Here is a 22,442-nt window from a genome sequence, read left to right on the forward strand (position 1 = left end):
CATCAACACTGTAACACCATCATAGAAAGCCAGCAAATTTGTCAGGCATGATTTGCCCTTAGTGAAGCCATGTTCATTTTCAGCAATCACCTCCTTATTTTCCATGTCCCTTAACATAGGTTCCAGAAGGATCTACTCCATGATCTGGTCAGGCACCAAGGCAAGAGTAATGGGCCTGTAGTTTTCTGGGTCTTCCGTATTTCCCTTTTTAAAAATGAAGGTTATGTTTCCCCTTTTCCAGCCCATGAGAACTTCACCAGACTGCCATGACTGCTGAAATATGATGAATAGTGGCTTAGCCACTTCATTTGCCAGTTCCTGCAGGCCTTGCTTATGCATCTCATCAGGTCCCATGGACTTATGCACCTTCACGTTCCTTCGATGGCCTTGAACCCAGTTGCCGCCTATAGCAAGCAGTTCGTCATTTGCCCAATCCCTGTCTTTTTGTTCTGCAGCTTGGGCGGTGTGCCTGGAGCACTTGTCAGTGAAGACCAAGGCAAAAAAGTTACTGAGTACCTCAGCCTTCTCTATGTCCTGGTTAACCAGGTGTCCTGTTCCCTTGCAGAGAGGGCCCATGTTTTCCCTAGTCTTTCTTTTATCACTGTCTTACCTATAGAAGCTTTTCTTGTTGCCCTTGATGTCCCTGGCCAGATTTAATTTTACCAGGGCTTTAGCTTTCCTAACTGATCCTGGGCTGCTCAGACAGTTTCTCTGGAGAGGACAAGTGCAATTGCTAAAATGCTTTAAGGGCTTTCTGGAGGTATATCACTATTGTGCCTATGACCAATTGCAGTTCCTGAGTTGTCAAGCATAACAATTTATATGGGAAAGGCAGGAAAAAAAACCCAAGGAGCAGCAGAAATTACTAGAGAACGGAAGAGTACCTTTAGAGCAACACTGGTATGTTCTGTGCTCTCTCTTCTTTGTCATGCATTTTTTTGAAGAGAAAATCTTGTTTCAGCTGGATTGTTACGAATTCTGAATTCGCTGTTTGGCCACAGCTTAGTGCTTTCGGGAGACTTCGCAAACTGAATTCTTCTGGCCTCTTTCTTGCTTTGTGGTATGCACATGACAGCTTTATCTGGAGTCTCAGCTAACTAACAGAAAGGTGTCTAATGGAACTAACCAGTTCTTTGTTTACAGTTTATGACCAGCATGACCTGCAGTAAAGGTACAATCAGAAGGTTCATGTAACATAAGAATTGTTTGGAAGGGCTGGAGTCGTTGGTTATTTAGTCAAAAATATCTCCAAGCTGGAAAAAGAAGGGGAACTTCTGAAATAGTACTGCTGATGAGTTTTTCCATAGCATCACTGTAGACAGTTTTATTTAATTTTATTTTCCAAGGTTCTTGATACTCCAGCTTCCCAGATAATTCTTACTGAAAACAGATACTGAGAATTAATGTCTTTGGATTCTAAGAAGTCTAACCATCAGCATGTATTCCCTGAAACTGCAATGAATTTTTGGTACTACCAGTAAGGTTGTACCTCGATTATGAGCATTCACATTGTTGTTTTGGAATAATTACCGTAGGAGTTGTTGCATTTTCTTAATGTAGGGGCATTCAGCTAACACACAGGTTAAGCTCTGTAAAATAAGTGCCTGGTTCATGGAGGAAACACATACACATTTCCAAATAGGATAAGGAGGGAGAAGAAACCCCAAACGATTTTGTATCATTTGCATGAGTAATGCCTTAGAATTGTGGAGGCTGTATAATTCTTGGTGGAAGGATTTGCAAATGGCTGGAGCCAAGTCTAATGTCTGGCCTTGTATTAGTAGCTTAGTGGCATAAAAATTCAGTCTTTCTAACTGGTGTTGTCAAGACTGTGGGAAGACTGTGGTTGCCAAAAACCTTGCATCTTTTTTTCCAATTAGTTACTAGACTCATAGTGACTTTGGGGGTTTGGCAGGGTGGGGAGAGGGTCAGGTTGCCTTACATTCTGTAGCTGCAGCTGCCCCGTGGGTGAACATGAGAACCAACCCGTTACACAGCTTAGGAGTGCACTAACTGTGCAGATCTGCCCCTGGGTTGTGCATTCTTTCAGCACAAGTACTGAACATGAACATTCATGTGAAACTGTTCCAAGCACTCCTTATGAACAGGGCCACTGAAGTGTATATTCAAGCGTACAAATGTGGAAATCGGCGTGGTAGGATAGTTCTCCAGCCCAGTTAATAAATGTGGTTTATATTTGTTGACGCTTTTAAACAATACTATCTCTTGTAAGTGGGGGGAAAAATATCAGTACTTCCTTTTTTTTTCTTAATAGTTCTTCCAGATACACAGCAGGGAAAAATGCAAGTAAGATATCATGTGAAGAATAATTTTGGTGTGCTGCTGAAGGGTGGAGGACACTAAGAGCTGTGGAGACAAGACTGAAGGGCTTCTTCAGTTTTGAGGGAAATATTCTATAATCATTCTTTATACTTACGATAATTATAAGAAAACTATCCCTCTGCACAGTAAATTAATACTATGTTAGGACTGCTGTATGTTTTACCTTCCAAGAAGGCATGTGATCAGCTCATTTTGAAAACTAAATTTCAGATAAAACACAGTATTACTAAGCAAATTGAAGGTTATTTTGTGAAAACAGCATTATAAACATAGGGTAAATATGTTTACTCTGCCTTTAACACAGTTTTCCTGCTGTGAATAGCTGTTGTTGCTACAAATCAAATAAGAAACATTGATAAAAAATTGTAGTACAATTAAAACTGTATCTCGGGTAAGTTTTTTCATAGTTTATTTGGATTTTTTAATTAATTACTACTATGTTTGAGGCTGAATAAACCTTTCATTGGTACATTAATTTTGGTACAGCATTGGCTGAGTTCTAAATGTACACTTGAAACTTCATAAATATTGACAGACACAAAAAAGTGGCAAAAGATGTTATTTGCCGGGGAATTGTTAGTGTGGAGGGGTTCTAGTCTAGTGGATGTTGGAAGATTTTTGTGGGGTTTGGGTTAAAAATAAAGATAAAAATACATAAAATGAGAAGGAGATTTGATTTTTCGGTACCCATGAATTACTGGCACCTCTTTCTGTACTACTGCTACAACAACCAAGTTGAGATCTTGACCTAAGATCCCCCAAGACTTGGTGTGACTCCGGATAAAGTTGTGTGAATGACTTATTACTTGGTGTAAAATTCTGTAAAAAGTAGAATTTAGTTACTTATATGAATCTGGACCCTGGATCAGTGAAAATTAATGACAGAGATTTGTGAGAAGCGATGCAATTATTAGTTAGTAATGGCCCTTATTAATAACAAAGATTCTTCCTTTAAAGAAAAGGAAGAGGGGGCAGGAGATGAGAGGGGAAAGTGTGGGGGCTTTCTCTTCCCTCATCCCCAGTATGCTTTGGAAAGGCAGCCTGTTGCACTTTGGAATTCTATTCATCTCATCTTTTCACTTTTTTTGGAAACATCTGAATTGTTGGGCTTGTGCATAGTGGAGCAATCTCACATTTCCCCCCCTGCTTGTTTCTTATTCAAGTTGAAGTCTACATAATAATTTTCTTCTGAATAAGATCAAATGTTCACCTTCATGCTCGCAGACCTTCTTATGATGAAGTAGAGAAAACAGGACAGAATTATTGTGGATTCTGCAATGTGCCTTTTGTAATGCTTTTAGTGTCACGAATTCCTGTTCTTCATGTGTTTGAACTCTGGAACATTGCCAATTGCAGATAAGCAACCAAAATCTGTTTTGTTGAATCCAATAATTGTTTTTCATTTGTTCATTTTATCTAATTAGCTAAATACAACCTGGCTAGTAAGTCAGAAACAAAGTTGAAAAGTCCCATCCTTGGGACTACGCCAGGATGAGTTTTCATGCCAGTAATGGAAAAGACTTCAGAATGACCAGATTGATTGACTGCATTATCCATTTGGCCAAGCAATCTCTTCTCTGACTACACCTGATAGCACTTATTTATGGAAAGACCATAAGAGGTAGGATAGCGGAGTAGTAATGCAGAAACTAGAACATACACTCCCTGTTTACAGTAAGAATGAGAAGTTGCTGGCTTGGAGTTTTAGTCCAGACTATCATATTAAACAGATAGTGATAGTTCTGTATTTCATTAATTGGTGGAATAGATTTTTAACTCATAGATGATCTTGGATATGTATTTTTTTTCCAGATATGTTTCGTTCCTTTTAAGAAGTTATTAGAAGCATTTTGAAAAGGGTTGTATTTTGGGTAATTTTGTGGGTTTGTTCCCTTGTTTCTCTGCTTTTGAAAAATACATTTTGATAAGGAAGAAGGGGAGATAAACTTTTTTAAGACAATGTGTGTAATAGGATGGAATAGTAGGAAATGTTAAGGGGTATGAGACTACACCATGAGTAATAAGGAGTGTTTACAATCCAGTGCTTTGCCTGTAGTGATACCTATAAGCATGTCATGTTAAAGTAACTGCTGGCCAGGATCTTTCATTTATAAAAGGGAGTCACTTCAGATTACTTTGGAGGACAACCTGAAGATGATTAATGTAAGGCAATACAAACAATTAATAAGCAGATGTAAAGTAAAAAACTTTGAATATTCCCTTTCTTCTCCCTGCTCTCCACTACCCTGTTTCTTCTCCAAAGCAGTGGGTCTCATTAGTTACTTTTTTTAATTTTTGTTTTGCTCTTAAAGAAAACTTTGCTCTTTCTTAGGATTAAAGTCCAAAAGGCATATCAGATTACCAAAGAACCTGTCTCTAAACTGTCCAGTGTAGAGTAGATTGGAATTGAAGAGAGATGACAAAGAACATGGAAGAGGGATGTTTAACTAGGACAGTCGCTACTCGTAGATGTGTTATAACATTGACTCAGAGAGACATGACTGAGTTCTGCAACAGCTCAGTTATATGAGTAGCATAATACGATTTTAATACATCTGTAATTTCCAGTTAACACTCTTAATTTAAAAATAGAGCCAAAATTATTAGTACATGTAGACTTCTAGTAATTTTTGTAGATGTTATGAAGTTACAAAATCTTAGCCATTGCATCCATGATAGGTCCTAATATTCTTTTCTTAACTAATTTAATGCTTCATTGGGTAAATGTTACTTTTTTAATAAAGTAATTATAAATTATTAAAAAAATCAAAGAAAACATGTCATACTTATTTTTAGTCCATGCTGTTTCTAAATTCAATTTGTATTTAAAGACAAAATATCTACTGTTTACTACAGTGTGAAGCATTGCTGCCATCGGATTTCAAAGTTTGGGTATAAGGTTCTAAATGAAGGGTGGTTTCTTTTTTTAAAATCTACTTCTGAACCCAGGTTAAATTGAAAAGGTAGAATATTTCCTTTTCTATTTCTAGAAGGCTTTAGTGTGTTCACTCTGTAAATGCATGTAACTGAAGTACACAAAGACATTCATATCAGTTGTATCAGGTGACCGCTGTTAATCCTTCCCAACTTGTAGCAAAACCACCACAAATGATTTCTTATCTGTGCATACCACTGCTTTGTGTAACCACATACTGTTATCACCACTGTACCTGTCCTTACTTCTCAGTTACTTTTAATTGTTTACAACTATTTGCAGTGTCTTCTTTTAAATTAGGTTTGAAGCTTTTCATAGCAGGAATTTTATCTTTCTCTGTTTAGTATAGTCCTTATGAAAGTCCTGTCAGATTTTGAGTTCATAGGTGCAGTGAAAGTCCAGTAGCTGACAACTTTCCTTTCTTAAACAGCCTTAAAAACTGAAAAAAAAAAAAAAGGTTTAAAATAGTTAATCAACCTAACAGCCACATTTCTGACCTTATAGCCTCTCTGTTACGTGTAAATAAACCATGGCAATAATTTTTTTTCTTACAATAGTAATCTAAATGTCCTATGTCATTGTTGGCCAAATATATCAGTAAAGCAGATGGTGGGGTTTTTAGATGCTGTTTTTGTAGGATCTGCCTTTCCTCTAGCTGACAAAGATGAGACTGACTTCATTTTTTGTGTAGGTCACATGCCTTAAAAAAAAGTAATTTTTTCTGTTCAAATAATTTACTGACTGGTCTTTTGAAGTACAAGTAATAGCCTTCCTTTCAATAGGATTGCCATATTTAGGTTTTCCTGTTCTCAAGGACTTCATATTATATTCAAGTTCTTTAATAGTTATCCAAGGTGCTTGTCAATGGAAAACCTGGCATTTGTTTGTGACCATGGCTCTGAATTTACTGTGTTTGCAATTTAAATGGTTCATATTTTGATCCAGGAATACTTCCAAGACTTACATACTGAGCATTTTAAACTCAAATGAAAAGTCTTTCAGGCAACAGTGGCAACTGTAGCACCATGAAGAGGGCATTTTTGATAAATTTTCTGCCTGGAGTGCCCGTTACACTGTGTCTTGTGCAGATTGTTCATCCAGTTGCTCCAGGAAAATGTTAGTCTTTACAGTGCTTTAGCAAGAAAATCATGTATCAGATTGTTTCTTTTTAAATTGATTCCCTTCTTTTTCTTTGTTTTAAAGGACATGTGTTATTTGTCAGAATGCCCAGGGAAGAGTATTCTCATTGATCACGATAGAATTAGCTGCATGAATAAACCGTAAATGTATTTCTGTGCTTGCTTCTCCAGTGGCACTGCATTTTTACACCTTGTGGTCCAGTTATATAAATCTTGTAATAGGGTGAATTACTGCTATGGGTAGAAATCTGTTTAGTTATGAATTCTTAGAATCATAGAATATCTCAGGTTGGAAGGGAGCCATAAGGATCGTTGAGTGCAACTCCCTGCTCCATGCAGGACTACCTAAAACGAAACCATATGACAAAGAGCCTCATCCATATGCTCTTTAAACTCTTGACAGGTTTGGTACCATGACCACTTCCCTGGGGAGCCTGTGCCAATGACCTACACCCTCTTAGTGAAGAACCTTTCCCTAACATCCAACTTCCTCTGACACAGCTTCATACCGTTTCCTCATGTCCTATCACTGGGCACCAGAGAGGGGAGATCAGCACCTCCCCCTCCACTCAAGTGCTGATGCTTAGATTATACTAACTTTATAATTACTGAGAAAGTACTGCATACCAAGAACACAGTGAATCAGAAGCTCAATAATGCTTCACTTTATGTAGCACACTTACTGCTTCATGCTGTTTATGTGGACATCAGAAGGGTACTGATACCCTTTCAAATTTTAAGTGGCCAGGGAGGGGACGGTGTTTGTTAACCACTGCAAGTAAATTCAGTACTAAAGCTTATAAGTATGTATTTTTTATATATTACTTTGTTCAGTATTCTCACATTCATCTTCAGAAAGTGCAGATTTTGGTGCTTTTTTTCTATTCTTTTAATTCTAGATAATCATTCTGGTTCTTGTTCTAAATATTCATAATAAATATTTATCATAAATAAATATTCCAATCAATATTTCATTCTAAATATTCCCAATTTAAAGGAAATTTCTGTTCTTTTGTCTTTTAATAGTCTGATACCTACCTCTGCATGTCAGTACCCCTGCCAGTGGATGATGAAGCCTATGTAGGTGAGTACTGTTGGACTGGAAGAAACTAAGCAAGCCATTTTGAAGAACCTCAGCATTTTCTGTTTTCTTCTTTGACTCTTATTGACTTAATCTTTGGCTGTGAGAGTTTCCAAAATGCATTCATCATTTCTAATGCAGAAACAAACTAGAGAGAGCTACTTAAAGTCAAGATAACAAACTGTATTTGGAGAGATTCGTGAGTAATAGTAGTTAAGGAGCTGCATGCAGATGCCTCTGGCAATCAGTACCAAAGAGTCCCATTTGTAAAGTATTGGCTTTCTGTCTCTGGCTGGATACTTAACTCTGCTCCACTGAGCAGACTGTTTATTTACCTGCTGGTACAGGCTGTAAATTCTTTGCACTTACAGTCAGTGTTGGCTGCAGTAAGATTTTACTTTTCCTGGGGAAAAAAACAAAACCAACCAACCACTCTTCCCATATTTTTTGTTTGTTTGGGGGTTGTTTGTTTGTTTGTTTGTTTTAATTTTTTTAAATATCATGCATGAGTAAGATGGCAGACAAATAAAAGGAAGTACTATAATAGTGTACAAATTCTGTGATCATATCAATCAGCAAAACACCACCATCTGTTCGGAAAATCTTTAAGGTACTTTTATTTTGCCTTGCTCATGAACATACAGTTGTTCGGGTAGAGAGAAAGTTTGCTGGTTTGTCTGCAGATAGTTTCAATATCAGAACATGCTATAAACAGATATAAAAGAAAACAATAGGAAGTTAAAATGTCTGTATTTTTCTTTCTGTATCCTTTTGTTGCATTTTAGGATATCTGCACTTACAGTAAATACAGTGGGAATCATATGTAGGTGTTGTTGTAGTATATTATGAGACTGTTTGTTCCATGTGGATTTTCTTGTGGAAATTCTTCAGCAATAGGATATTGTGTTTAGATTTTCATGTTGTATTATAGCAAGTAACTAAAAAAACTGAGTAAATTTGCTTCAGTGATTTCTCTGCATATGTGCTTTGTAAAGAAGTCAGCGTGTGACCTCACATTTTGACTGCAGGTTTGACCCCAGAAAGAAAAATGAGTGTAAAAGGGAGTGTTCATTCTGTGATAAACTATACTTGCTGTGCAGTGCATGCAATAGAGTCTTCCACTTTCAAGTGATTCATAGAAAGGCATACTACTAACCTTCTGCTTAAGCAACTTTTATTTAGTGCTACACCGAGTTGTAAAATTGCTTAGTTCAATTCTTAAATTGCTGCACATGTAGTTTTGTCATTTGGTGTTTACATGTATTAAAGCCACATACACTTCTTTCAGTGGTGTATAGTTTAAAAGGACATAGCTAAAAGAATTTGCTTGAAAGTGGCATTTATGCAAAGTCTTAATGTGAGTCATGCAAGGCAACCCATTTCTTTCTCTGAAGACTGAGAAACTTCTAGGTTTTAGGTGTTTACATGTTCTTTGCCAGATTTTTATGGGATTTGGTCACCTTTCTAGTCATCACAGTGCTTGAGTATATGTCATTACAAAGCAGAATAAGGTCTGGACAAAGAAACCATTGGAGTTGTCAGTTGGAGCTTTGAAGAGCAAGAGGAACTTGATCAAATGTAAAAAACAAAAAACCAAAAAACCCCAAAAAAACCCAACAAACCCCAACTTGTTCTGTCAACATAGTTTTCCCATGATAGCATTCCTTACATCCTCTTATATTTGAATGCCTTGAAAATGAAACAAAATTGCTTGCATGTGGTCTCTTAAGCATGTGATCAGTTCCATCAGTTCATCTCGGTTCATCCAGTGACAGTAAAGTCACTGGAAAGTGTTTCAGTGGAAAAGATTTGTCTGATTGGAGTCTTCACAATCAACAGAAGTTACCTAATCATTAGAAAGAGTAGACGCAAAACATAACCAATTGCAGAGGATAGAAAGAATTCCAACTGACTTATCTTATAATATACCTGGATAGCAAATTAAATCTTCTCAGGAAAGAGATTTTTACAATGGTTATCACCATCTAAGAAACAAGATGCTTGGTGAAATTTTCCTTAAATACTTCTTAATACCGTTAAGTGTTGTGAAGCAAAGTATTGACTTACTTGGATGCATCTGTTTTGTGTTGCTTAAATAAGCATGGAAGATTGACACATAGAGAATGAAATACATCTTTAAAGGATAGTGTTTACATTTTTATGGTTTAAGCAGAATCTGCCTTCATTGCATTGACAATAAGTGGTGTAATTAACTTTCATTAATTACTTTTACTTTGTGATAGAAGAATCTAAAAACTGACATAGAAACTGTCACTCAGGGTTGCTCTTCAGTGTGAAGTGAGAAGGCAGTGTGTGTTCTGAAGAGCTTCAACATAAAGAGGTGTGAATACACAGAATTAAAACAATAACCTGGGTTTCTGAGATGGTACGTGGTGGTAAAACTGAAGCCAGAACCTACATGTTCTGCCCCCAGTTCAATTTATTTGCACATAATACTGCCAAATTAATTCCTTCTTTTTTGTGGGGGATTTTTTTTTTTTTTTACACTTAAAGGACACAGTTACGGCCAAGTGTCCTTATGCTTACACCAAGAATCACTTTTTATTCCTTTTTTACCTTGTTTTCCTATACCCCCTTTTCTTCCCTCCTCCAAGACAGCATGGGGGAGAGGAGGTTCTGTTGCAGAACCTGCAGCAAGATAGTTTTGTTGCATGTTGGTGAAATATAAGGGCCTCAGAAGAGAGAACGTTTTTAGTGTTGTATGCAGACGGTACATTTGTTGGTACGTACAAGATATTATTCTGTAACTTTTTTCAGTATTTTTTTTTTAATTTGTATTTTAAGACCTTGAACTCAGACTTCAGCTTTGCTATTCCCCTGAAGATTTAAAACCAGTGGACAGTCATGCTTGCACAAGGACAGTGTGTAAAACTCTGTACTGCAAAGCTGGGAGAATACTGTACCAGAATTATCAACTTGTTCAGAGTCTGTTCTCAGATGTTATCAAAAGGAGGAACTGATCAAACTTACTTATGAAATGTTGCCAACTAGAAGGAGGAGGAGAGCCCAGGTTTTGCCCTAGAGGTCTTTTTCACATCCATGTATTTTTGCAGGTGCTATTAGTTTTCTGTATGATATTCTTTAGTGGAGGGTCAGATTGTCAAGGCCGAGATAGGTGTTTAAACCAGTTGTTTCTCTGTCCCAAAAGGCTGCAAATAATGATAAATTGCAGTGTGGGGAGTGTTTATGAGGTGCGTTGGTTTACATTTAGGTTAGTGTTAGGAACATACCTTTTGCTCCTGTAAAATGAAATGGCTGTAAGGTTTATATGTAAAAGGTATTAATGAGGGAGATTAATATATAATTTTTCAAGAAATAAATTTTAAAAACATATTGCAGTTTTCTTCTTCTGCCTCACGTTTGATTAATGTTTTGAATAAGTAGCCAAACCAGAAACTAGATTGAGTCTTTAATGATGCAGGCATTGATAAAAATCATTTTTGACTGCTGAGCTGTAGCGATAGCTGAAGGGTGCTCTGCAGATACTCCTAAGAATTGAGTCTGCCAGCAAGCCACTCAGCTGAGAAATTTGACTGTCATCTTCTCCTCCTTACATTCATTCACATGGGTGACCAATAAATAAATGTGTCTTTTTCTTACTGACTCATGTTAAGTCTCTCTGTCAGTTTGTGCTGTAGAAATGAGACGGAGCCTATTAAGTTCAGCAACACAAATTGAAATAATTAGGTAATTTATTACTTTTCATCCATACATGACTCTGAGACTCTGTGGGTTTGTTATTCTAATATGGCACATATAAACTTCCCTATTACCAAGTAATGATGACTTTACTTACTGGAGGCCCCTAATGTCTCCCTGATCTGCCAAATTGTGAACACAGTTAGATTGATACATTTCTTTAAGGGTAGTTCCATTATAGAGGAGACAGCAATTATTTTTTTAAAAAAGGAGATCAACTTCATATCACTGAATTGTTATTTATAAGGTGAACTTAGAAAATATTTTTTTTAATACATACCTTAACTAGACACTGTTAAGATTAAACTGATGTCGTGTTCTCTTCATTCCTGTTTCTCCTGGAGTTCGTAACTTAAAGTAGTACTTGGTCAAGAAAGTAAGTCAGACTTTATTCAGATTTAGTATATGTACCAAAACTGTTAACGGTTATTTTAGTAATCATTTTGTAGCACTTCTCCACATATAAAAAGTATTTAACTATTGAGTAATCTTCTTTTCATTATTGTAAAATATGGGGGCTGTCAACTAGCAATATAAGACTTTTGTCTGATATTTCTTAAGCTTTTGGTGGTACTTTACTTAGGTACTGCCTTTGGCTTGAATCTCATGCTAATTTGTATGGCTTCTACAACATAGGAATTTTTAAGTTACGGGTTTTTTACCCCTCTGTTTGGAAGGGTGTAAGCCTGTGTGTGCTGCTAAGAACGTAACTACAGAGGAACAGAGTAACCAACTGTACAAAGCTCTCTTAAGCTCACAAGCAGACTGAGAGTTTTTCAGTTCTTCATTCAGAAACAAATCAATGAGATATGCCAGCTAAAATAGCGTATGCAAGTGGCTCATGCAGAAATCTGATTTTGCTTTGTTATCTGTATTGCATTATTTTCTATTATGAAAAGTGGTATTTATTAAGTTATTTGTAACAAGCTTAATCATAGTGCTTAAAAACTCCTGTCTGTGCACTATAACACCATTACAATTGGCACTACATAGAGGGAATACAAGACTATCCTGACACACACATTAGAGTGAATACACAAGATGTGAGAGCAGTAGAGGACAGTAGAAAGAAACAGTGAGACAGTATTAACCAGTAGGACAGGTGGTGGCTTTAGCAGACAAAAGGCCTAACCTTTAATTTTACCTTTATTGAAGGCTATCCTTCTAGGTGTTATAGTGCATTTTGTACAAGTGTCAGGTTCAGCAATAAAGCTCATTAAATTTCACATTTGTGAACTGCTTATAAACTTCTCCAGAAATCTAGTCTCTCATTTATATTAGTAACAGCGTCTTAAAACACCTGAAACACCTGAAAACTAAGGTAGGAAGTCCCCATAAAATGACACATTGTCTGTCCCATGTGAGAGTTAACCATAATTTCACTATGAATTATTACTGATAAAAAATCAAAACAAAAGGTGTTTCTGTAATGCAGATTAGGTTTTTCGATATGAAATGAGTACTGTTTGCTTGTAGGAAAAGGAAGATGTCTTTAGACTTTCATCGTGCTGGCAAGTTTAGCACTTCTGAATCAGTATCTGGTACTTGAAGTACCTTCCCAGGGCATGTGAGTACATCTCTTCCCAAATCAAGCTGTCAGCTCTGGAGTGCTCATTTTCTTACAATCTGACTGCATGTCTTACGTCTTCAAACTGGAATTTGACTTGCATGCCTTAACTTTTGGCTCTTTTTCCTCACTTTTCACAGCAGACCTCAGCTCCCAAGAGCAGGGCTAGAAGCTACTTGATTATTATTTTTTTCCCCTCATGAAACTGGGACAATAATCCACATCATCATTCACTTCAGAAACCCTGCCTCAGCTGCATGTTAACGTACTGAGTTCAGAGGGCAGATAAGTCCACAAACTTTGGGAACAGAATAGTGTTTCAGTTCATAGGGCAGCTTCACCATCTGTCCATGTAAGACTCTTTGAAGAGCTGAAAGACACTTGAAGGCTCCACAGTGACGTATAGGCAGGAGTGACTCGGTTTTGGCATTTCTGCTGTAGGATAACATTAAAAACCCTCCAAGCTCCTACTGTGTCCTACATGAAGAAAAATTCCATTGCATCTGACAGATCAGTAGTAATGATGTTAAATAACATAGCTTGCTTTATTTCTAGAAATGCCATCGTTGTACATTCATGGTCAATATTAATACAGTATATTATTTGTGGCGTGGGATACAGAACAGACATTTGAGTGCTGAACATTCACCTTTGTCGAAGTTTCTAATGATGACAAATGTTTGGGCAATGGGATTGTGTTGACTTAAACAGTCTTATTTTCCATTCCAAAGGTTTGATATTAGTGAGAATAAACCACAATTTTTTCTTGGAACTGTTGTACCAAGAAAGGTGCAGCAAAAATGTAAACCAGGTGAAACACTGGACAAAAGTATCACTAATATATAAGATGTTAGTTGTTCTTAACAGTAACTTACTGTTCGTATTTTTGATTAAAAAGTACAAAAGAAGTAGAAAAGTATTATTAAGTAACAAGTGTGAATTTTGAAGCTAGGTTGAAATTAGACTGGTTAAAGTAAAATTTTGTGGTTTGGGATATCTTGGTATGTTTACTAAGTGTCATATCTAACTTTTGGAGAAAAACAGTAGTTTTAAGTGGGAACTAGGAATTTCTTTTTGTTAATGACTAAGTGAAGTACAGTGGTTTAGCTTGGGAGACAGGCTGTTGAATGGGGATGTAAGTAAAGCTTGTAAGTGGAATGCAGAAAGTAAATAAATGAATTGGAACATGCGCACCTTGTTTATAGTATTACGGAGAAAAAACGTAGCACAAAATGTTCTTGCTTATGTAACTTATGGTGAGACTAAGGATAGCTTATTTGTTTTATCATTTTGTTTTTCAGTTGACTTTAAGCCTCATGCCAGCATGGACACTGTCCATCACATGTTACTCTTTGGGTGTAATGAACCCTCATCTACTGAAAATTACTGGTAAGAGTTGCAACTTCCTTCTGTACATAACTTTTGTTCTGTTAATTGCTTCCACGTAAACCTTTCACTGTGTTGCAATTCCTTGGAAGAGTAGAAAAATTTGGAAGGAAGAAGAAATGTGTAACATTGCAGTCTTTCCACACTTGAAGTGTTCGGGTTTTTTAACTAATTACTCTATAAGGTGGAGAAGAAAGATCTGTTTTCTGATTCTTCGTGACTGACTGTCTCCAAGGAGATGATAGGAGCTATAGTGGGCAGGGTGCCATTGGATTCCAAGAAATCTAGGCTTCCTCTGTAGTTCTCTGTGTATGGATAAATGTATCAGATGTCCAGAAGGAAACGGAATGAAGGGTGAGCTGAAGAAGATTGTCTCTGTCAAGTGGTTTGGTAGTTAACTTGCCCTTCAAAATGACTAAGCAGTGATGGCAGAGGAAGGCTTTCAATGCCACTAAAACAGGTGCAGTGAGCCAAAGGGAAGAGAATAAAGGTGGGTGGAATTTAATGGTCTGTCCAATAATTTTGCAAGTTTTCTCCGGGTATTCAAGAGAGAGCAGATGAGGTAGATTTGCTGATGCTGCAAAGCATATATAATTACTCTGATCTGTGGAACAATTTTAGTATAGATTTTCTGATAGAGTTGTGTAATCACAATTTATGTTTTAAGCGTTTACCAAAAAGCTAACTAGAGATGGAATTTGGAGCTAATAGTATAGTATAATATAGTATAATATATTTTTCACTAAAAATATTGATCTAGCATTTTGAACAATCTCTGCATATTTTGCGGAGATGATTTGATTAGTATTTTGAATGTACAACAAACTTCCATTGTGGTGGGTTGATACTGGCTGGAGGCCAGGTGCCCGCCAAGCTGCTCTATCACTCCTCCCCTCAGCAGGACGTAGGCAGAGAAAATAGGATGGAAAAAAACCTCATGGGTCAAGACAGAGACAGTTTAATAAAGCAAAGACAAAGGCCATGCACAGAAACAAAGGAAAACAAAAGATTTATTACTTCCCCGTATAGCAGGTGATGTCTAGCCATGGCTATCTCCGAGGCTAGAAAGACAATCACATCTATTCTATACAAAACAAGCTTTAGACATCTGTATTTTGTGCCTGTTTGACACTTAGATAAGCTTGTATAAATGGCTGTATATATCCGTGTGTGCATATAATTAATGTAATAGTGTATGAACAGACACACACGTGTGTATACATATGTATGTGTATATCTATAAATGTCTGTTGTAAGTTATGTTAACTTAAATGTCCAAATATGTAAAAACTGTTGCACATTTTTGTAAGTCATTGCAGAAAGTAAGTATAATTTAAAAGCAAGTGTTTTCTACTTTACTAGTTTAAATTTGCTAGAGGCTTCCCAACTGCTGGAACTAATTTTGTTAAAGTAATTGTGATGACTGTGTATTAATGATGAGATGTCATTGTTATTTTTGGTTTGGTTTGTTATTTGTTAATCTTTTTAGTACTTGCAGACTAGTAAGTGATGATTTTGCTGCTTTTCCATCTATTAGGGTAAAGAACAGTTGTTTAAGAACTGACATTTGAGGACACCACTGTAAGACTTGTTTAGCAAGGATCCTTCCCTTACTGTTTACATGGTCAATGTTTTTATATAGCCAGGTTTTATTCAATTAAGATATACCACATTGATCTTTTGCTTTATTTCTTCATCAAATTTCTGGGCCAACATTAGATAGATCATTTGTAATCAGTTGTAAGAACATTAAAACATAGTGAGTCAAGAGCTATTTTTCATACCATCATGATGTGGACTAGGGGTATTATGGAAAGTTAAGTCTTTTAGGAGCTTCAGTATGCAAGGACAAAATCCATTTCCCTGGGGCATGAAGTTCTATTCGGGCCAGTTTTGAGTATGGAGGCTTGGGAGAGGGGAAGATACAACATTCATATAACTGTTGGGATTAGCTGCCCTGTGGCCATAGCAGTGCTGGGCCAAAATCTGTGAGCCACTCTGGCCTGCTGTCTTTTCTGGTGATTTGATGCTATTCATGCAAATGCCCCTCCTTCTGAAAGTCTGTCTATGGTGTGGGACCTCTGCTCATTCTGCAGAGTGACATGTTCGCTGCAACATGGTAGAATCTTTATCTGAACAAACACTAAAGGGGTGCACAGGTTTTTCTCCCTTCTTGAAATACCAAGGCCTTTCCACAGAAATAAAGTAGGCTCCCAGGGCTCATTCACTCAGGTTTTGCTCAGTGCACCAAAAAAAAAGGTGTAGCTGCTCCTGTTTCTTGATCACAATTGGCCCTGAAAACACTTCAGCTGTGATAACAAGAAGTTCTGCCTAGCCTGATAAACTGTGCTGGAATCAAAGTAGCATCCCTCCACTGATTCCTCAAAAGTTAAGTTTCTCCAGAGATAACCAAGAATACAGTTGCATGATTTAAAAGAACGTGGAATTATTCAGAACTTCTGAGTCTGTCCTGGCAAGACAGGTCTGATGCTGCATCAAACCTAACACTTAAATGAACTCCCATGAATAAGATGATTCATAGACATAGCCTTTATTTTGAGGTCACTGGGGCTACTTTACATAGTTATCTAATCTGAACAGATGTATAAGTACAGGTCATCAATCCACCACCCAGTAATTCCTCCGTCAGAATGGCTATTTCTATTGGCAGGAGAACATGGTTTTGGAGGTTTTTGACATAAGTAGTTCAGTACAGGTTGCAAAAGATCATTCTAATTCAGTGAAATATTTGTATTTCACTGCTTAGGGTGGAGTGGGAACAATACAAAGACTTCTATTTCTGAGTCTAGTTTCTTGCCATTGTCACTGCCCCAGAATGTTCTGCACCATTCAGCTCAAGAACTAAAAATGATCATTTTTCTTAGTCAGTCATGTCAATTATTTTTTTTTTTAGAAATCTTTGTTAGAATCAAGGAATAGAGTATAACAGAAAAGGAAATAAAAAGAGTTATTGGTTTTGTGTAAACATTGCAAATATCCTAAAAGGATAGCCAAATACTGGTCTTGCTGACATAGTGAAATATTTTGCTTTCAGTCTACGTAATCAGTCAAAACCCATCTCCTGAGCTTACCCAAGATTGAGGAGAATGCTTTTGGAATGTCCAGGAGAGTTAGCAAAAAACAAAGATCTGAGAAGCAGTCAGTAAGCTCTATTTCCATGCCTTCCCCTACCCTCCTCAGCCCCAACTTTTGACCACAGTCAAAATTAGTTGTTGTTACAATCCTGTATAGTGTGCAGTTACAGTCCATTTTTAAGGTGTTCTGTGACATTGGTTCTGTTCAGAATCTCATGGTTTTTTTGCATGTGAAGTAGCTATGAATTTCAGTGGTGGGTTAACTTTTTTTTACTTCTTTGTAAATTTACAATTTTTATTAGCTTCTTGCTTTAAAATCTGTTTACCAATTATCTTAACTCTTCTTTGAAATCTGAAGTTTTTTTCTGAAAACTTGATGTTTCAAGATCAGCATTGACAGCTAAATGAGAGGGTTGGCCATTTTTTACGCATAATGAAAGAGCAGTGTGTGTATTTCATCATTCTCCCCAGCAGTCTTCCCCTTCCATTGGTGCTGTGGTTTAAACCCAGCCAGTAGCTAAGTACCACACAGCCACTCACTGACTCCCTCTTTTTATAATTGAAGTAAAATAAAATAAAACAAAAAAGTGATAATAATTATAACGGTTATAATGAAAAGGAGGGAGAAGGGGTGAGGAATGAAATCCAAAAGGAAGGGAAAAAAGGGAACAAGTGATGCACAATACAGTTGCTCACCACTTGCTGACTGGTGCCCAGCCAGTCTCCAAGCAGCGATCAGCAGGCCCTGGCCAATTCCCCTGAGTTTATATACCACATATGACATCCCACGGTATGGAATATCCCTTTGGGCAGCCCAGGCCAGCTGTCCCGGCTGTGTCCCCTCCCAGCTCCCCGTGCCCCCCCAGCCCTCCCGCTGGCAGGGCCTGAGACCCTGAGAAGTCCCTGACTGAGTATAGACACCAACCGGGCACAGCCAAACCCACCCGTGTGCTGTCAGCATTGCTCGCACAGCACAGCCACAGCACAGCTGCACCCGCTGCGGAGAAGGAAGTTAACCCTGTCTCAGCTGAAACCAGGGCAATTGGCCAGTGTCTCAGGCGAAAAGTTTGGAACAGCCTATGTAGTCATTTTTACCGAGCTAATGTGGTCCTAAAAAGTATTGTGGTTTAAAGAGAGGCTAGCTGGCCGAGTGTGGTGGTGAAGCTGCAACTGTGCTTGTGGTTTCTGCTGCTATTCCTCCTGACCAGTCTCTGCAACGCATTTCCAGATGATGCAACTCAATACCTGGTCAGATCCCTGAAATCTTGTGGGTTTTTTTAGATTGTAGTGAAGGCAAGCTCTGCAGGTTTACCTGCAGCTGTATGAATTGTTAGTTGTGAAACATTACACTTATCCCCAGATAACTTTTGCTTTTCCATTAGGACATGCTGGAAGTGGGACATGACCAGACTAGTAGGTGTGAAGGTCTAGAAATATGTGTTAAGAGCAAAATTGATGAACAGGAGGAAGTGGTATGTTCCCTTTTCTCTTGGTGGTCTGGTGATCCCAGCAATGCTTTCTGTCAGAAGAAAACACAACTGTGTTGCAGTATGGCTCTCTGGGATCACAGAAACCTGTAATGTCCTGCTGAGGTGGTTTTCCCTAGGTACCAGAAGAACTGGTTATCCCTGGGAAAGCGGGCTGGAAAGCGTAATTGTCATTTGTTCTGAAAGGTGGCATAAGTTGCTCAGGCATCCTAAACAGAAACATTACAGAGCTAAAAGTCCTGGTCTTTCATGCTTTTATACTCTTCCTCACACTGTGTGAGACTATTTCCCCTGCTATTTAAGGTGGCTGAAATCGTGCTTTATGTGTACGAACATTTTCCCAGGTCTCATTTTACCAGCAGTAATAAACAAAAAAGGGGCTGTACCATTTTTTTGTGGATTGAAACTTTGGCATGGGTATCAACCTTCATGTCATCTGGCTTGGATCAGTTGCTGTAGTCTGAATAGTTTCAGGTTGAGGGTTTCTAAAAGTCATACCCATGTATGCTGCACTGGTGGAATGAGTTCTACACTCTGTGCTCAGTGCTGTGATGCTTTGCCACTGAAAAAGTGTTGGGGGCTGACTTTGGCTGGACACCAGGTGCCCACCAGAGCTGCTCCATCACTCCCCTCCTCAGCTGGACAGGGTAGAGGAAAATATAATGAAAAATTCGTGTGTCAAGATAAGGACAGGGAGATCACTCAGACATTAGCATCATGGGCAAAACAGACTTGACTTGGGGAAATTAATTTAATTTATTACCATTCAAATCAAAGTAGAATAATGAGAAATAAAAGCAAAACTTGAAAACACCTTCCCTTCACCCCTCCCTGCTTCCTAGGATTAACTTTACTCTCAAATTCTCTACCCCTTCCCCCTGCCCCCAGCGGCCCGGAGAATGGGAGTTATGGTCAGTTCACCACATGCTGTCTCTGCTGCTCCTTCCTCTTCAGGGGGAGGGTCCTCACATTCCTCCCCTGCTCCTATGCAGGGTCCCTCCCACAGGAGACAGTTCTCCATGAACTTCTCCAATGTGGGTCCTTCTCACCGGCCACAGTACTTCACAAACTGCTCCAACGTGGGTCCCTTCCACGGGGTGCAGCCCTTCAGGCACAGGCTGCTCTAGCATGGGTCCCCTGTGGGGCCACAAGCCCTGCCAGCAAACGGACTTCTCTCTCCACGGGGCCACAGGCCCTGCTAGGAGCCTGCTCCAGCATGGGCTGCCCACGGGGTCACAGCCTCGTTTGGACATCTGCCTGCTCTGATGTGGGGTCCCCATGGGCTGCAGGTGGATATCTGCTCCACCATTAACCTCCATGGGCTGCAGAGGGACAGCCTGCCTCGCTGTGGTCTTCACCATGGGATGCCAGGGAATCTGCTCCAGCGCCTGGAGCACCTCCTGCCTCTCCTGTGCTCCAGGGTGTCTGCAGGGTTATTTCTCTCAAATATTCTCACTCCCTTATCCCACTACAATTTGTTGCACAGGGTTTTTTTTCCCCTTCTTAAATACGTTAGCCCAGAGGCACCACCGCCATCACTGATGGGCTCGGCCTTGGCCAGCAGCAGGTTCGTCTTGGAGGTGGCTGGCACTGGCTCCATCGGACATGGGGGAAGCTTCTACAGCTTCTCATAGAAGCCACTCCCACACTACCAAAACTGTGCCACACAAACCCAGTACAAGAAGGTACAAATACGTTGTGTGAATAATCCTTTTCCCTAATAGAGGATCAAGAAGGGAAAGTGGCTTCTAGGTAGGTGTTTGTAAAGCCTCTCTGCGTCCCTTGTTTGTTTATGCATGTATATCACCCATATATAGCAGTGATCACCCTCACTGGCACGGTCCAGGCACATTGTGCAGTCTATACAACTGTGTCTGGCTGGCCTTTGGCAGATTTGGTAGTGTCTGTGCCTTGAGTTTGTCAGTTCTTGCAGATCCAGGGTATCTACAGCTTATTAGTCTTTGGGATTCTTTTACACTCCACCCTTAGTGTTGCCAGCGTGTTAGCTGCAGAGCCTAGGGGCAACTGGAGAGCTCTACTACTGTATTTGTGAACTGTTTGTGATCCGTAACTTGGCAAACACTTCTTTTTTCTTTCTTTCTTTCTTTCTTTTTTTTTCTGGTGTGTGATTTTTCTGTCTATGAAAAATAACAAATTGTGCAGTGAAATAAAAATTAAAGCAGTGAGCTTGCATTAAGTACAGGGAGGAGCATGAGGGCCTCTTACCTGTTGGTTCACATACAGCTTCCTGTCACCTTTTCTTTGTCAATGATTTTGAAATGAATTTGATATATCAATTTTGAGTTAAAGCTCTGTTGTCATGGGGGGGGGGGTGTCTTCTGTGTGCAAGAGCCCTTGGCCCTCTGTGTAAATTTGGCAGCCATTGTCATCTTGTGGCACTTCAGCAAATAGTGCTAGAAGTTTTCATATAGTTCATGCTCACAGAAGGTTCCTTTATTATTTTCATCACCGGCTTCTAGGCTGGCAGGGACTACCAGAAGTGTCTATGGTTTTCATTGTGTTTGTCTAACCCTATCTTAAGGCAGAGGGAGGAAAAAAGGAACATGGAGGATCTAATGATATCTGGGAAAGTAGTCTACATTAGAAGAACTGTCTTTAAGTAACATACCTCCAAAACCAACTTAATAGATCTTAAAATTAGTGGTTTAAAATATAATTCACCTGTCCTTCTCTGATTTCAAAATTAAGAAATTGTATTCCCTTTTGGTTTTTTCCTCATATTTTTAGGGACTGCGATGAAGGAACATGCAAAGACAAATCTAACATTCTGTATGCTTGGGCAAGAAATGCTCCACCCACTAGGCTACCCAAAGGTATTGTGCCTTTAACATGAAGTTCTTGTGTACAGGGGCAAGGGAGAGAAGAAGATGTGGAAGTAAGAACCTGACCGATCTAGGAACCTCCTATGGTATTTTTTTGTGTGTCTAGTAGATGGGAACTTTATAAACATCAACCTCAAAAACTGTGAATATATTATGCTAGCTATATACTGGGGTGGTGGTGGTGTTATCCTGTTTGCTCTAACATTATGGGTTTCAGTAATGGGGGAAAAAAGACTTGAGACATTACAGTCAAAATATAATGCTTCATTCTTATATAGCATTAATCTTACCTTTCCTACTGTACACTATTGGAAGCACATTAGTTGTATTTTCTAGTAGCACGTAAACTGCATTAAAATATTTTTGTGTGTTTGGGAAAGCACAGGCAAGTTCAATCTAAACTGAATTTTTTCTGTGTCTTAAGTATACTTGACAATTTAGTGTGCTTTTAATTTCTTAATGCTTTGATTCAATTGGGCAACATGTTTATATGCCCATTTTCTTGTATGATAGGTGACCTTGCTGAATTAAATCAAAAAAATTTAAGCTACTTGGCCTGTGTCTGGAAGACAAGGAGAGATGGTTTTCTAATAACCACTAAGGGTCCTAGAAATATCTGCCATCTATATAGGCGCAGTCTGAAAATACCTTGAAATCTAAAAATTTTTTACTTTATCTTTTACTGCCTTTTTTCATAACCAGGAGCACTTCACAGTATCATGAAGAGGCTTATTTTTAATAATCCATTTACACACTTAATCATCAGGAATGTTATTTGATTTGGCTATCGGAATGTCAAGTTAAAAAAAGGTTGCTTGGAGGATTCTATGGAAGCCTGGTATTTGC

The 22,442-nt window shown here is 38.5% G+C and overlaps 1 protein-coding gene across 4 annotated transcripts in view; it reads left to right on the top strand.

The window, feature by feature from the left end:
• PAM (peptidylglycine alpha-amidating monooxygenase) overlaps nucleotides 1-22,442 on the top strand; it is a 154,240-nt gene that overhangs the window by 76,614 nt on the left and 55,184 nt on the right. For all 4 annotated transcript variants that reach the window (XM_080371255.1, XM_080371257.1, XM_080371256.1 and 1 more), the window contains exons 4-6: nucleotides 7,444-7,501; nucleotides 14,087-14,174; nucleotides 21,502-21,587. In XM_080371255.1, coding sequence (XP_080227381.1) covers nucleotides 7,444-7,501; nucleotides 14,087-14,174; nucleotides 21,502-21,587 — 232 coding nt within the window. The remainder of the gene's footprint in view (nucleotides 1-7,443; nucleotides 7,502-14,086; nucleotides 14,175-21,501; nucleotides 21,588-22,442) is intronic.

This window comes from Falco punctatus (assembly GCF_963210335.1).
Source record: "Falco punctatus genome assembly, chromosome: Z".
Lineage (NCBI taxonomy): Eukaryota > Metazoa > Chordata > Aves > Falconiformes > Falconidae > Falco > Falco punctatus.